General features: G+C 38.7%; 1 protein-coding gene across 2 annotated transcripts; it reads left to right on the top strand.

The window, feature by feature from the left end:
• Window positions 1-229: 229 nt before the first annotated feature.
• ncapg2 (non-SMC condensin II complex, subunit G2) lies at window positions 230-14,087 on the top strand. Of its 2 annotated transcripts, XM_088072226.1 has the most exons (28): window positions 230-314; window positions 537-664; window positions 1,392-1,583; window positions 2,110-2,224; window positions 2,311-2,468; window positions 2,622-2,756; window positions 3,474-3,568; window positions 3,647-3,803; window positions 3,906-3,998; window positions 4,086-4,211; window positions 4,786-4,965; window positions 5,221-5,373; window positions 6,100-6,322; window positions 6,433-6,530; window positions 7,594-7,764; window positions 7,853-7,923; window positions 8,028-8,181; window positions 8,653-8,826; window positions 8,985-9,098; window positions 9,529-9,678; window positions 10,947-11,046; window positions 11,214-11,413; window positions 12,401-12,535; window positions 12,674-12,777; window positions 12,949-13,049; window positions 13,311-13,404; window positions 13,493-13,557; window positions 13,639-14,087. In XM_088072226.1, the coding sequence occupies exons 2-27, from the start codon at window positions 587-589 to the stop codon at window positions 13,542-13,544; spliced, it is 3,423 nt and encodes a 1,140-aa protein (XP_087928352.1). In that variant the 5' UTR covers window positions 230-314; window positions 537-586; the 3' UTR covers window positions 13,545-13,557; window positions 13,639-14,087. The 2 variants fall into 2 exon arrangements, with proteins under 2 accessions (XP_087928352.1, XP_042366239.2); XM_042510305.2 differs by having other exon boundaries at window positions 13,493-14,087.
• Window positions 14,088-14,909: the final 822 nt, after the last annotated feature.

Raw genomic sequence — 14,909 nt, 5'->3', positions numbered from 1 at the left:
AAAACTGAATTCAACCTTGCTTGCAGCATAATGTCCCTCAGGGATTAGGTAGTAATCGATAAAATAGATTTCCTACAAAATAAATAAAATCACGTGTGCCGTAATGATCTGTGTTTTCTGTTCTGGTGAAGAAAAATATATGCGGCGGTTTGTCTCCATCTAGTGGCAGAAGAAGAGAATGACAACAGTACGTCTGTACGTCAGAGTTGACGCACAACGTCATGACGCACTGTATCCAAATTTGCGCGGGTTTACTGTTGTTATGGGAGGCTGTCATTCGGCGGTTGTCGGCTCACAAAAGTAAAAATAAAAAGGTAACAGACGAACTTTTTGGTGTATATTTTATACTTTACTGAGTATAAGTCATAACTGCACGTGTATAAACGGTTAGAGTAACATTAATGCTCTCAAATAACACTTTTAACGCTAGCGAGCAACCGGCTGCCATATTTGTTTTGATTTTGTCACAGTAAAGTTAGGTTAGCTAAAATAACTTGTTAGCTATGACCGTTAACGTCGCTTTGTTTTCTTCGCAGGTTTACTGGGGATATTCACATCGCTTAACATCGCTTGGAAAACCGAAAACATGTCTAAGCGAGAGGCGTTTTTAGAGTCCGCCTGCAAGGAAAATGTGGAGGACTTTCTTCGCTTCGTCCAGCTGCATGTGAGTAACTTGTAAAGTTACATAACAAAGCCTTCAGAGCAGGCAGAGGTCTGCTGGATGTGTCTCAGGTTGACGTATGACTCGTATTTTAGGGAATGTTTAGCTAATAATAATAATAATAATATCACACAGTTCAGTTAAACGCTTTACAGTTGAAGAGCAGCGCAAACTACAGCCTCTAAAATAACCATAGAGCTGAATTAACACCTTTTAAAACGGTTTAAATCAAGCACACGTCCTCAAGAAGCCTTAAAATCTCTTCTTCATTTTTGAGCATATGAGAGCTTCAATATCATGATCTTTTATTTAATTTCATTTATACATCTTTTAATTTATTTTTTATTAAAATGCTTTAAGCTCTGTTGCATGAAAGTCCACATTTTTGATGTTTCAAATCATTAAATCTACCAATGAACCTAATACTGTATTTTTACTTTATGCCTGATACCTGTGGGCAAAATATAAATCCCAATTCACTGTCTTGTTTTTGTCTAAACCTCAGTCTTAAATTTGGTTAAGTTACATTGAAAATGCCTTGAAACCTTGGCAAGTTGGACTGATTTATTTGAAAAGAGGCAATGAGTAACATAGGAACAAATGATCTCAAAATGTAAAAAGTACAAAGTCATCTACAACTGGGAAAGAAAAGTTCTTTCACAAATTTAAAGTGTCCATCCTGTTTGTCTCAAGTTGTGTCTGTCCTGCTCCTGTCTGTGTCTCTGAGCAGAAGGACAAAGCAGAGCCTTTTGATGTGGAGGAGGTGGTGCAGGAGATGCCAAGAGACCAGAGACGGACTTTGTGGGGAAAACTGGCCTCACTCCTTCAGGATGTCCTGCAGGAGTTACCTCCAGAGCGCTGGGAGGACGGCAGAGAGGACGGCAGAGAGGACGGCATGGAGGTGGCGTCAGCTGCAGATCCTGTGAGTTAACCAGTTTATGTACAGTTGTGACAAAAACTTTTATGTATTTTCAAGCTGATATTCGATTGCTGTTGTTTAGAGTCCTGTCTATGTATCAAAACCCTTTGAAACCTGAGCCAAGTGTCTTAAATGATCAAAAAAAAACAAGTTTATAAAAAGGTACAAGAAAATTACCTGAAAATTAGCAAAATGAAAAATAAAATAAAACCAAAGTTAATAAACCCCCCAAACAAACAAGGAAATTACCTTAAAAAAGGTGCTTTAAAAAGTTGTAGTTATGGTCATTATAAATATAGTCATCAGTGTAGTAACCCCCCCCCTTTTTTCCCCTAGACATTTTCCCTTATTTTAAATACCTACCGATTTTTGCAATCTGGGGGTTCATAGCCATTTTTTTACCATGTTTTTGAGAGAACCTGTTTGCTGTTTTCAAAGGATGAAATACTTGTGAAAGAGTGCAGCACAAAGTTGATGTCGATATAGGTTTCAAAGGGTTAACATCTGCTTTTATTTACTGTCCTTTCAGAAACAAGTCATGGCTGTTGTAGACGGCGTGACGCTGGTGACTGCTGTGTCCATAAAGGTCCTACAAGACGGTGACACCTACAGTGCTCTTCTGGAAATCGCCCACAGGCTTCACGGTCAGCGTCCTTTTACATTTTTCCGGATGTGTCCTCAGGTAGGAAGTCATTCTTACTTCATGTTGATGTTTGTGTCTTTCCCTCAGATGTCCTGGTGTCGCTGCCTGTCTCAGAGGCACCTCTGCAGCGCCACATCCACACACTGTGCGAGGCCTGGTGGAAGAAGGCGCTGAAGGAGAAAGAACAGTTTGGCCGCGCTGCTTTCCTCATCTCTCTGCAGAAAAGCTTCATTTTGAAGAAACCAGTCAGTATTTGACCTCCGATATATATGTCAATGTTGTTAAAAAAATCTGAATCTTGAACTGTCCCTTTGAGATTATCATCATCAGGCTTTATTATCATTCCTGGTAGCTTGTAGTATAATTTTGAATAACTTTGATACTTCCTGTGTTGTCAGGGTACTGAGATCCAAAGAGTGTGGAGTCTCCACGATGTGCTTTTGAGTCTGGACTATACATCAGAGGACAACAAGCAGATCATTGACTTGTTGCTTCAGTGCTTTCAGCGTCCTCTTTACATTAGAAACGATGACGTGAGTCAGTTGATATTTTGTTTGATTTTTTTCTTTTTTAGTTCGAAGCATTTTATTGAGAGGGATCAATTTGTTGTCAGCAGTTGTTAGTAAATATACACAAACATAGGAATTATTGATAAATATACAAATGCAGCATTAATATAGTTGGTGCATTAACGTAACTAGTACAGACACCACTCTCGTTCAGGATTTTGTTTAAATAATGAAAAAAGTAAGACAAAAGAAAAAAGGGGAAACAAACCAACTAAGCAAAAAAACAACAAAACAAAATGCACAACCCAGACACCCAATACTAAGTCGAAGGATCCTGCATTCAGTAGACAGCAAAAATCATCAAGTGGCATTACACTGTTGTTTTATCCAAATATTGAATAAAAGGTTGCCAGATGGCATCAAATAATTTCACCTGCTCATTTCTAATATTCTCTCCAGCTCAAGAGTACTGACAAGATCATTTTAAGACCACATTTTAAGATCAGGAACGCCTTTACCCTTCCACAGCGTCTTAGCTGACATGAGAGAGAAGTTAGGTCGTCTTTGAGTCAATGTGAAGCTGTCTGATGAAGATTAAATTAATATTTTGTGGTTTGTGGCTTTACATTGGAAACAATGACGTGAGTCGATTGATTTTTAACCACTGTGCTTGTTTTTGAGTTTCTTTCTCGTTGTTGTGGTTTTGACTTTGTCAGCCTGACGATGTGTGTACTGTCACAGGGGAAGCGATTCCTGGTGTTTCTTTTTAGTTGGAACGTAAACTTCATCTGGGTTATTCACGGCACCATCAAAAACCAGCTGGAGTTTTACAGCAAGTAAGACACTTATTTTATTCAGTTTGAAAAGTGTCAATCGTGTTGTCATGTTATTGACTGCTAACCTGCTCTGTGTAGGACCATGACTACTCAAATCACAGAGATTTACTTCAGAGCATGGAAGAAGGCTAGCGGGGACTTCCTGGAGGAGATCGAGAGCTCATGCATTCAGGATTTTATGCAGAACGCAGTCTTCCTTCATAGAGCATCTCCTGTCCATGCCAAAGTCCGACAGGTAGACTTATTAGCTGTTTTTTTTTGGGTTTTTTTTAGCATTTTCAGTCATGATGTGCACGATATCACGTTAACTCTCTGATCTCCTTGCTCTCTTATGCAGATCGTGAGCTATTTCCACACAAGAAAAGGCTGCAACAAGGTGGACAAGATGCTCTGTAATCTCTACAAGCCCATTCTCTGGAAAGCTTTAAGTGTACGGATACAGATTTCTAACTTCATTCATACTCATTTTTTTTAGCATTTTATTCTAGTCTAATGTGTTTCTCTTTGATTTCTAAAGGCTCCAAACTTCGAGGTGCGGGCAAATGCCACTTTGCTTTTCACCGAGGCCTTCCCAGTGCATGACCCGGAGCAGAGCAACAAGAATGTAGACGAGGCCATTCAAAAGCAGCTGGACACCGTAATGGTGAGAAACTTTTTAACTACTTGTTGTTGTGAGGGAACTGAAGATATAATGATTTTTTTAACCCTTTGAAAGATGAGCATATCGATTTCTCTCAAAAACATGGGAAAAGGTAATGAGCAACTTAACAAGAAATGGCCCATGAATGTGCATGAAATTAGCAAAAAGGTTCAAGAAAATTACTTGAAGCAACAAAAGAAAAGAAAAAAAAAGTTAAAAATAAAAAAGTTAAATAAATTGTAACATAATTTTAAATACAAAATTATAATAATTATAATTTCTTGGCTTTTCCTTTTTTGCTCATGCCCCACTTTTTCCATGTTTTTGAAAGAAATCTAAAAAAATATATTTTAATACTTGTGAAAGGTTTCTGAATGCAGCACAAGAAAACTGATGTCTCTTCAGGTTTCAAGGGGTTAATCCATTGTTTTATTTTTGGTGCTGTAAATCCACAACACTTATCATCTGCTTAAAAACGAACTATATATATATATTTATATTCAGACTTAATTGGTGGACTTTTTGATAATCTGAACATGAAACTCAGTGCCAAAATTACAACCTGTCTCATCCTCAGGGCCTCCTTGATGACCCTCATCCCACTGTGCGCTCCAACGCTACGCTTGGAGTCTGTAAGATCCTGGCCAAGTGCTGGGAGCTCCTCCCTCCTACGATCATCACAGACTTCCTGAAGAAGCTGGTGATGGAGCTGGCGGCCGACAGCAGCTCCCCTGATGTCCGCTGCTCAGTTTTCAAGGTAGAAAATACAGTTTCTTTCCGTCCTGATGTAAAATATGGACATGGGGAGCCTCTTAGAATTAGATTACTGAAATGAAATCTCATCTAAGATCTAAGTTTAAGAGCATGTTAAACAAACTGGCATTCTTGTCTATAGATTTTGTGATGCCCAGTTGTAAGATTTATTATCACTGCAGACAGAAATAGCAAGACTAATGTTTTTGGCAGTAGACGGGGCATTTAATGACTTGTGGTTTTTGTGATGTCTCCCCAGTGTCTGACTATTGTCCTGGACAACAGTCTCAGCCATCCAATATTGGAAAAACTGCTGCCCACTCTCAAATACAGCCTTCATGACAACTCGGAGAAAGTCCGCACAGCTTTCCTTGACATGCTAATTAAGGTCAAGGCAGTGCGAGCTGCCAAGGTATTGTATGTATAGGGTTTCTTTTTGCTTTATACATTGTTGGTTAGAAAAACCCCATCCGGCTCTTAATTGTATTGATTTTGTCTTGCATGATTATCACAGTTTTTAAAATGTTTCTCTTTGCTTATTTATTTATGCTTATAGAGTCATTTAAAAAAGACAGTAATCTGTCTTAAGACTTTATAGACTATTTATTTAAATGTTTTCTAAAATAAAAAGTATTAAAGCCACGTTTAACAAAAGCAAAACTATATCAAAACATCAGTTTACAAACTCGTGCAGTATAATCTCTAAAGTCTCATTTGTCCAGTCCCGTGCTAATGATGAAAAACATTTAAATTGAACTTTAACAACAAAATGACATTCAACGTCAGATATTTTGATATTGGAAATGATAGATTCAACATAAACAATGAAGGGACCCTGTTATTTAAGATGGTGAAGACATTTCATTGAAACAAAAGCCTATCTCTAAAAAACACACAGTAACTAAATGGATTTAAAGTAAACTTCCATTTACAGATAAAAAACGATCACACAAATCAAATTGTTGGCAAGCAGCTTCAGTCATAAACTTCTGATACTGAAGATATATTTAAGTGCTTGGTACAAATCTAGATGTTATTCAGACAAATTGCATTGAGACACAATCCACTTTCAAGATGCAGCTTAGTGGTGTAAAAAAAAAAAAAAAACCTACATTTTCTCTTTTCTGCTGCCCTCCAGTTTTGGGATGTGTGCAACATGGACCACCTGCTGGCTCGTCTGGCTATTGACTCCCATTCAGTTTCCAAACGCATCGTCGATCTGCTCTTCAAATCCTTCTTCCCTGTAAATGAGTCGGAGAGGGAGTGGTGCTGTCGATGCATCACCCTCATCCAGATGAACCCGATGGCCGCCAGGAAGTTCTACCAGCACGCCCACAAACACACAGCCCCCACTAACATCAGTAAGTGCTGTGTGTGAACACGCCAGAAATTCCTTAGAACCAAAAAGAGATTATTTAGCATATTGCATTTGATTTAGTACGTTTATCTGGTGTTTTGTCTTCTCTTCCAGTAAAGCTGATGTTGGCCATTCGCCGGGTTTTGAACAGCTGCATCCAGAACGAATGTGACGTGTCGGAGATGAATGACAGCAACAAGGAGAACAGCGCAGTAAGACAGGCATTCATGCTGGCAGAGTACACAGAGCACGTTCACACGAATATACACGAGTATTCTTGAGTCTTTAAAATGTGAAAAATTGTAGAAAAAATTGCCCTCCACTATCTTTTCAAGCCCAAGGAAACGTTTTTGAATTGCTCGTTCTGTCAAAGCAACAGTCCAAAATCCAAAGATAGTCAGTTTACAAGCATGTATTGAGAAACATGGGAAATCCCAATATTTAAGAAGCTGGAATCAGCGATTGGTTGGCATATTTTATATTAAAAAAAAAGTCAAAACAATCAATCCATAATAGGGACAGTTGCAGAGTAAGTGTCTCTTGAATAGGGCTGCACAAAACAATGTAAATTAAATTAAGAGGGCTCCAGGTTTGAATCTGTCAGTGGGCTGATGTTAGCAGCACAATGCGTATCAGACAAAATAGCAACTACATACATAATGTAATTTAATTTGTTCTTACTTTACTCAAAATGCAATATCAGTGTGTTTATTGTGCAAGTTGACATTGCAATGATAATTAAAAAAAAACAACAACAAAAACATGTGCAGCTCTAATGTCAACAGATTAATTGACTCATCCTTTATGAGTCTTGACATGCAGATCAAAGAAGATTAAGCTTTCAAGTAGTTTTTGAAATTTGGAAGAGGTAGTTGTTTATTTAGTTGTCAACTCAAATCTTTATGGTCTTTGAATCTTACGCTGCACTCAGGCAGAGGGCAGACCGCAAGATATCATTTTAATGCAAGGAAAAAACACAGGCAATCTGGACAAGCATGAGAATAATTACTTAAAATAGTAGACAGAAAGTAGTTTTATTTAGTATTCTGTAGTCTGTTCTCTGTGAAAAATACGTCATCACCATCGCAGCATATGGCCATGTGTGCTTCTTTTTTCCGTCCTGTCATTCCATTGGACTGGATGGTTGTTTTTCCCGTGCTACAGACAGTGTTGTCTGCTTGGTGTCCACTATCTTTTTAATTCCCTGTGTGCACGGCATTAATCAGATAAGATGGAAAAATTTGTTGAAATTTGGGTATATTCTGTGTGTTTCAGCAGGCTGAACCTCTTTTGGGAAAAGACTTGGCTGTTGTGTCCAGTCTGCTGGAGCTTGTGGTCATCCTGTGGAGAAGTGTCGAAAAGGCCCTGAAACAAAATGAAGAGGCCCAGAAGTACACTTTTGCCAAGTTTGGAACTGTCATTGCTAAATATTTCCAGGCCTTTGAGGTACTTCAGCCTCCACTTGTTGTATTGTTATTATTTTTGTTTTTCCCTCCATCAGCAAGTACCACTGTAAAACTTTCTTGATTTCCAGGATGAGCGATGCACCGTTCCTCTCATACAGCTGGCCTCGTTTATGCCCTCAGCTGCAGTTCCAACATTCAGGTGTGCAAAGACGCTGTCCTCGTCTCACTGACTCAGCTTTTTACTATGTAATTTCACCATTTGTAATCTTCTGTTTTACTATCTAACCTCCCTCTCTCATCCAGCTGTGGCGTCCTGTCCAAACTGAGGAGGATGGACTCAGGAGCAGCGCCAGCTCAGTACAGCCAGCTGTTAGACTGCATTTGCAGCTGGGGACAGGCTGCTGACGTCCTCGAACTCGTCACTGACTGGCTCACTGAGGCTCTGCCCAAGCAAGGGGTCAGTCATATTATAACACATATAATTCAGTAAGGCAGAAGTACATGTTTATAGATGACAAAAGAAAGCAATACATAAGTTATAAATTAAATAAAATTTTACAGGACATATTTGGTTACAAATGATATATACTTGTATGTTTATCTATGTATATATGTGTGCATGTGTGTATGTATGAGTGTATATATATTTCATATCTATTTATGTATTCCTAATTTTCATTTAAATTAGGGAGCATATGCAGAATTATTAGCTAATGAATAATGGAAATGTGGTTGGATTAGATACATTTCCACTCCTTTTTTAACTTTGTTTTCTGTTTATGGTCTTGGGGGGGAAAAAAGGTACATGCTCGAAATTAAGATTTCAATCTCTCAGTCAAGTTATTGTATTATTGTAAAGTAAAAGTTTGAATCCACACACATCCTTGTTGCTCTTTGTAAAAATCATCTTCATCATCGTAAATTTTAGGATAAGGCAAACAGCAATCGAAAAGTGCGTATCCAGGAGACGGTGGAGGCCAAACCAGACCTGGCACTGGCTTACCTGGAGTACCTGTTCAGCCACACTTCAACACGGGAGAAAGTCCTAGCTCTGGGTCAGAGACCACTGAAGCAGCTCCATACAGTTCTTGGAAACTGGAGGGTATGTTGGATACCATTTATCGATATTTCATTTCAACAGTCTGCGTTTCCCATTTACCTTCAGCATTTATACATAAAGTAGATGAATGTGTTTTATGTTTCCTCTTGGAGAAGCAGTTTTCCTCTGACAGGTGAATCATTGTGATTTTGTTTCAATAGTCGGTGTTGTACGCTCACCTCAGCTCCACCGAAGATCCTAACAGTCCCAGTGTGGAGACTGCACTGAAAGTCTTCCTGTACCACGGCCGTCTCGGTGCACATCTGCAACACAATGTGAGTCTCTCATTTTACCCACAGTGCTTCTCATCCTGTTTTTCACTTTTATTTTTCCGGTGGCTGTCTGGCTTCAATTTATATTCATACAATCAGAAGATGTTTAGTGCAGTTTAAGGATGCGGGATAATATCAGCACAGGATCTGTACCTGCAAATAAAGGCTTTAAAATAAAATGTCAGCGTTGCTCTGAAATAAACATTTCTGCCAATATGACAGACGGATAAGATGAAGCTTTAATTATGCGTCTGTAATTAGTTGAAGTAGTTCTACAGTCACTGTTGAGGCAGGGAGGAGAGCTAATTTTTCCATTACTCAGTTTTGTTAGCGAATTGTTTTCTGGTCATGAGTGTCCAGATATAAATTGTTTAGTAAAATATAAAAACAAGTCAAAAAGTTAAGAAAATCTTACCCTTTTCTTCTGTCCTAGTCCTCAGAGGGACGAGACTACCTGCTGTCTCTGGAGCACGTAGCAGCGTGGGTAGCCGAGAGGGTGCTGCCCTTCCTGACTAAACGTACCGATGAAAATAACGAGGAGGAGGGTTCGGAGTCGCAACCACTGGCTGCACAAATAACTGAGGTGAGCTCTATTATTACTAAATACATGGCTTCAAAAAGCCAATTCATATGTTTTCAAATGAGGACTTCAGACTGGAAACGTCCACTAAGAATGAATTGAGCCCAAACAAATATGTGTTGGGCCTATTCTAAGTATCTGTTGAGCCTTTCCCGACTATAATTAGTGAAGTTGAAATGGCTTTCTGAATATGCAGGGCTGCAGTAAGCATCAGCATTTAATTTGGGCAAAAAGGGAAATTGTGTGTGGTCTCCATTAAGGGAGATGGGACGCTCTTTGCAGCACAAACGTGTGATTTAGGCACAGAATATTACCTACAGCAGCTGCACATGAAAATGTGTTTTATTCTCTACAAAATTATACCAACACTTAGCCTGTGTTCTCAAATCAACACCCAAGTGCTCTCAGTATAGGACTTATTATGTTTTATGTGATGCACTGGACATAATCGTGCAGCGAATATGAGGTGAGATCTGCGAGGTTTTGATGTGATGATATGGATGGGTGGATGGTTGCGAGTGCCGTATTGGAGCGCATCTGCATCTCCTAAAAATATTTTTTGCACCAAGATCATTTATGTGGATGGTAAAGTCAGTTCTTGCAAGGTGATTTATCTGCAAGCAAATGCAGATTCCTTGCAAATTAAATCATGTCTCCTTGTTCATAAATTGCCAGTTGAGATTTTTGTCTCACTCATTTCCACTCTTAATACGTAGCTCGTACCAAGGCTGCAGATGAAAACACGCAGTTATGTTGTTATCCAGAACATTAAGTTTTGTGGAGCCTGTTTGCCTCCTGCTTCCAGGACTTTCAGTTCTGCTCGGTAAATTTAGACTCCTGCTCCACTCCACACACACACATACACACACACACACACACACACACACACACACACACACACACACACACACACACTCACACACTCACACACACACTCACACGCACGCATGAACATGCCTCCTCCTGCTCATACCGCCATACTGAAATTGGCTTATTTTCTTTATTTGTGCCATTATTCTCCAGCCTGTCCCCAAATGACTTCTGCAGTCAGATAGTGAAAATATCCTTGTTTTTGGCACCTTTCTTATTAATGTAGTGGTGGGGAGATCGTAGGTAGCTTCCGCAGGCCACAAGCGAGCTGTAGAAATGCACGTTAAGGTAAAAAGTAGCTCCCCTAAGACTCGATGTGCTCTCTATTTGTTGTCGATTTTAATAATCTTTTTTCGAGCGTGAAATGTTTTCTTCATCATGACGATGATGCGTTTTACCAGAGCTTCCTGACAGTGTGCCGAGACGTTTTACTTGTGGGTTTGGGCGACGAGATGTTCAAGGGTCAAATCCTCCACCTTTGCTCGCTCACCCTCCTCTCAGGTGAGTGCCTCCATTATCTGTTTACATTACAGCAAGGGTACACTGCATTTATAGCAGAAACATGTAACAGAAGTTAGACTTCATTTCACTCAAAGAGTCTTGTTGCATTATGTTTCTTTACCTGAATTACCATCTTTTCAGAGCATGCTTTTTCTTTGGGTTTCCAGAGGCGGGTTACCTATGCATTCCTGCAGTGTTGCGGATTTTGAAGGAGGTGGTAGACAGCTATGTAGCCGAGGACAATCAGGATCAGGAAAATGAGGAAGACCCAACCACTGTCATTCTGGGTGTAGTGGCCAACATCTTTCAGAAGATTATTGAGCTCTTGGCTCGCTGTCTTAGGAAGCAACCAGAGGAGGGAAAACAGGTACGCAGACATATTGTGTTGATTTATTACTTTTATTTAGTGCATTACTAACTTTTGCTCTTCATAAACTGCAGTTGTTTATTTCTTTCTCATCCCTCTACCCTCTTTTGTTCTCCACACCAGCTGTTTTCTTATTAGTGTTTTTTGGTTCTGTATAATAGACTGTCAGACTTTGCAGTGGGATGAACCTGCTTTCAATATTCCAGCAGAGTTTCTGTTTGAATAAATTGGTGCTGATCGATGTGTCCTGTATCATGTTAATGTCCTGGACAAATTGGAGATATATTATATATGTAGATTTTTGTTAGTTTTTATTTAAAAATATGATACTTTTGCTTTTATATTTTATTCTGACTAAAATAAGTCCCACCAATAGACTCACATGCATAATGTTATTTTAAAAATAATTATTACGCCACTTTGTTGGGCAACATGTAAAACACATATGCTTTGGCCTTTGTGGCTCATAAAAGTTTAATAAGGGCGTACTGCTGCTGACTTGAAATCAAATAATGCCCTTTCCCTATATGCATTTTCTCTGATAAAATAAAATAGAACAAAAATTTTCAACCAGCTCTATGTCAACAATGTTGGGCTTCCTCCTGTGCCGCCAGCACCTAAAGCTCCCCGTCCATCCATCGGCCAAAGCCAAACACTGGTCCTGTGCATGAACCACAGTGACTGAGCTGATATAAAACAGTGAAAGTTTTCCTTTAACACCTGGATCGACATCATTTTCCCTCATTAAATTTTATATTTAAAATTATGAAACGGAAAAAAAAATTATAATTTTCTTTTTTTTTTTCTTTTTACCACACATAATGACCGAAGAGATTTGAACATGTGGGACGTTAACAGAGTTTCTCAGTTTAAAAAAATATAGTAATTACCAGAACTAACAGAAACCCTGTTCTAGCACTGTACAACTTGCTCCCTGAAGTTTTTTTTGTGTGTTAAAAATATCTTAATCTTTGTGTCCTGACTAAGCTGTGTCAATCAGCCGTTCCTGGCCTGGCAGACTTCCTCCATGTGGTACAGACCTGGGACAGGACTCCTCTCAGCGGGGTCTTCTCCACTCTTTTTGCCATCATCATTGTGGAGAAGAGACATTTACTTCAGAAGGTATGACCTACCTGCCAGAGCATTTGTCTTCTACCAATATCCCACACGTCCTGCGCATGATAAGCGACTTGACGGATTACGTTCTTGAGCATTTCAATTAAGGGAGTGATGAATGCTGCTGTGTTCTTATTTTTAAAGATTACCCATCCTGAGGAGGTGATCACCCCAGAGTCAGTGGAGGACATGCCTCCTCTGTCCAGCATCCTGCTGTCTGTCATCCTCAGACTTCCTTCTCTTACCAGGTAAATATCCTCCGTCCACTTTCCCTAAAACCTCAACATGACCTCAGCTTAGTCTGTCATCTTTTCTGCTTTCTGAGGGTAACTTTATTCTTATGTTAACACTTCTTCTTGAAGTAAATGTAATGAATATTCAGTATGAAAGCCTTATTCGTCCTTGAATGTTTCTTTCAGGGCATTTTTGACAGAAGTCACCTCATCTTTCGAGTCTGAGGCCATCAGCAGTCTGAATGAACTGGCAGCCGTCCTGCACGTCTTGGCGGTCATCAGACACAGTGAGTTTACATGGCTAGAATTTAGATTGAGTTTTTCATTAAAGATGCAGATCAGACAGATTTTTGATTTGATGTGATTTTAGCAAATATAAAAAAACGACAATGTTTTAAGAAAAGGAGACATGCAGAGGAAACCCAGAAAACCCTCAAGGGGCTTGACAAGTGGGCATCCCTACGAAGCTATCAATATAATCTTTTAATATTTTGGATATTTTCCTTTTCGCTGGTCAAGATAAATCCCAGTTTGTGTTGCACTTTTAGCGGGGCAGTCTAAAGCGGCTTTGAAAAGCGCAGCCACATCTGTCCAGCTGCAGCTTCACAAACATGCAGTCACATCTGTGGACGACATCCAGGGGTAAGTGGGAGGAAATCGGATGTTTTCTTCAGATTATCTGTGCATAAATAAATTGATTGATTAACCGTTTAATCTCTTCCTATTGCAGGATTATTTATGAATCTTCTGTGAAGACCTTGAATGACATTCTGGCCCTATAATTTGTCTTATTTGGTATATATAATCTGCTTTACATTTGTATTTTATAGGGCTAATGAGAGCGGTATAATATCTGCTTTTCTGTTCGCATTGCAGATTTTCAGTTGCTGGCGGACAAAAATGAAACTATTAAATATTTCAACTTCACTGACCGGGCTTCTAAAAAGAAAATATGGTTTGGATTGAACTAAAGCTGAGGACAAGTGGCTGTCTGTTACCATGTTCTTCCAGATTGGCTCCATTTGTCTTTGTTTATTTATTTCTTGATGGCACACATTACTCAAGTCTCGTCTCTCAGGCTTTGTGCATTGAAATATCAATGTTGTGCTACAAACTGCAGAAAAACAGTCACTTAGACTGAGTGGTGTTCATCTTCAAAGCTTTGTCTTCACAGCTCTGTGCTTGACTTTTTTAAAAAACAATTTAATATGAAATACATATATTTTTTTCATGTTTCACTATCAGTATTTATATATCTGTTGGTGTGTCAGCTTGTAAACTGCGACACGCTTTTAATAAGAATAAAAGAAATCAATCAGTGGAAACTTGATGGTTATTTCTTTTTTGCCTGTACGGCAGTTTGCCAAGTAACAACTTTGTACAAGCGGGCATTAAATCATCTTCTCTCCTCTTTTCATTCTTAAAGGGAAATGACACCCATTTTAGGAATCCACTTACTGTTTTGCTTCAGTCTGTATTTGTGGTTGTGTATTTCAGAAAAGAGTATTGCAAGTAAACATTTAACTGTTTTGCAGTACAAATCACAGGTTAATTCATCAGTCCTCTTTGAAACCATTTTTCAGATTGGTTGCTCATTCACTTAATTTAGTAAGTCGGTTATGTAATCTACTGTTGTGGAAAGTAACTCAGTGCAATGACATAATGTACAAAACATTTGTGTGATTGTTTTGACATGTAAGTCACAATTTAAGTGGGAATACTTTTATCATTTATCATTTTATTACTTTATATATATATATATATATATATATATATATATATATATATATATATATATATATATATATAGTGATCATTTTTGCTGGGTTCTGAACCCAAAAACCATGTTTCCTCGCATCTGGAATATGATTTGTAGGAAGTTGCATTTCTGTAGCACCACAGTGCTTCATTTATAATTGTGCAGCTGTCATGATTGTGCATTTCTAGCTTTTGGCAAGAGTATTATAATAAGTATTGTAAATTAACCCAGTACACTCATTTACTGTGCTAAAGAGCATTTTTGAGGTATTTTGTTTTTTAAAACTACTTTTGTCCCACTGCATTTTAGAGGAAAATATTGTACTTATACTTTGCTATGTTTATTTTTCAGCTATTGTTACTGGATACTTGCAAATTAAGATTTTACC

This window comes from Plectropomus leopardus, chromosome 21 (assembly GCF_026936395.1).
Source record: "Plectropomus leopardus strain MGB_pleo_1.0 chromosome 21, ASM2693639v1, whole genome shotgun sequence".
Taxonomy (NCBI): domain Eukaryota; kingdom Metazoa; phylum Chordata; class Actinopteri; order Perciformes; family Serranidae; genus Plectropomus; species Plectropomus leopardus.
Note: the sequence above shows the minus strand (reverse complement) of the source record. Positions and strands in the feature narration are given on the sequence as shown.

Excerpts from the sequence above, each read along its gene's own strand:
- ncapg2 (XM_088072226.1), top strand. The coding sequence starts at position 587 with ATGTCTAAGCGAGAGGCGTTTTTAGAGTCCGCCTGCAAGGAAAATGTG. Across the intron at positions 12,536-12,673 it reads AGAGACATTTACTTCAGAAG|ATTACCCATCCTGAGGAGGT; the intron begins GTATGACCTACC and ends TTATTTTTAAAG. Across the intron at positions 13,050-13,310 it reads CTTGGCGGTCATCAGACACA|CGGGGCAGTCTAAAGCGGCT; the intron begins GTGAGTTTACAT and ends TTGCACTTTTAG.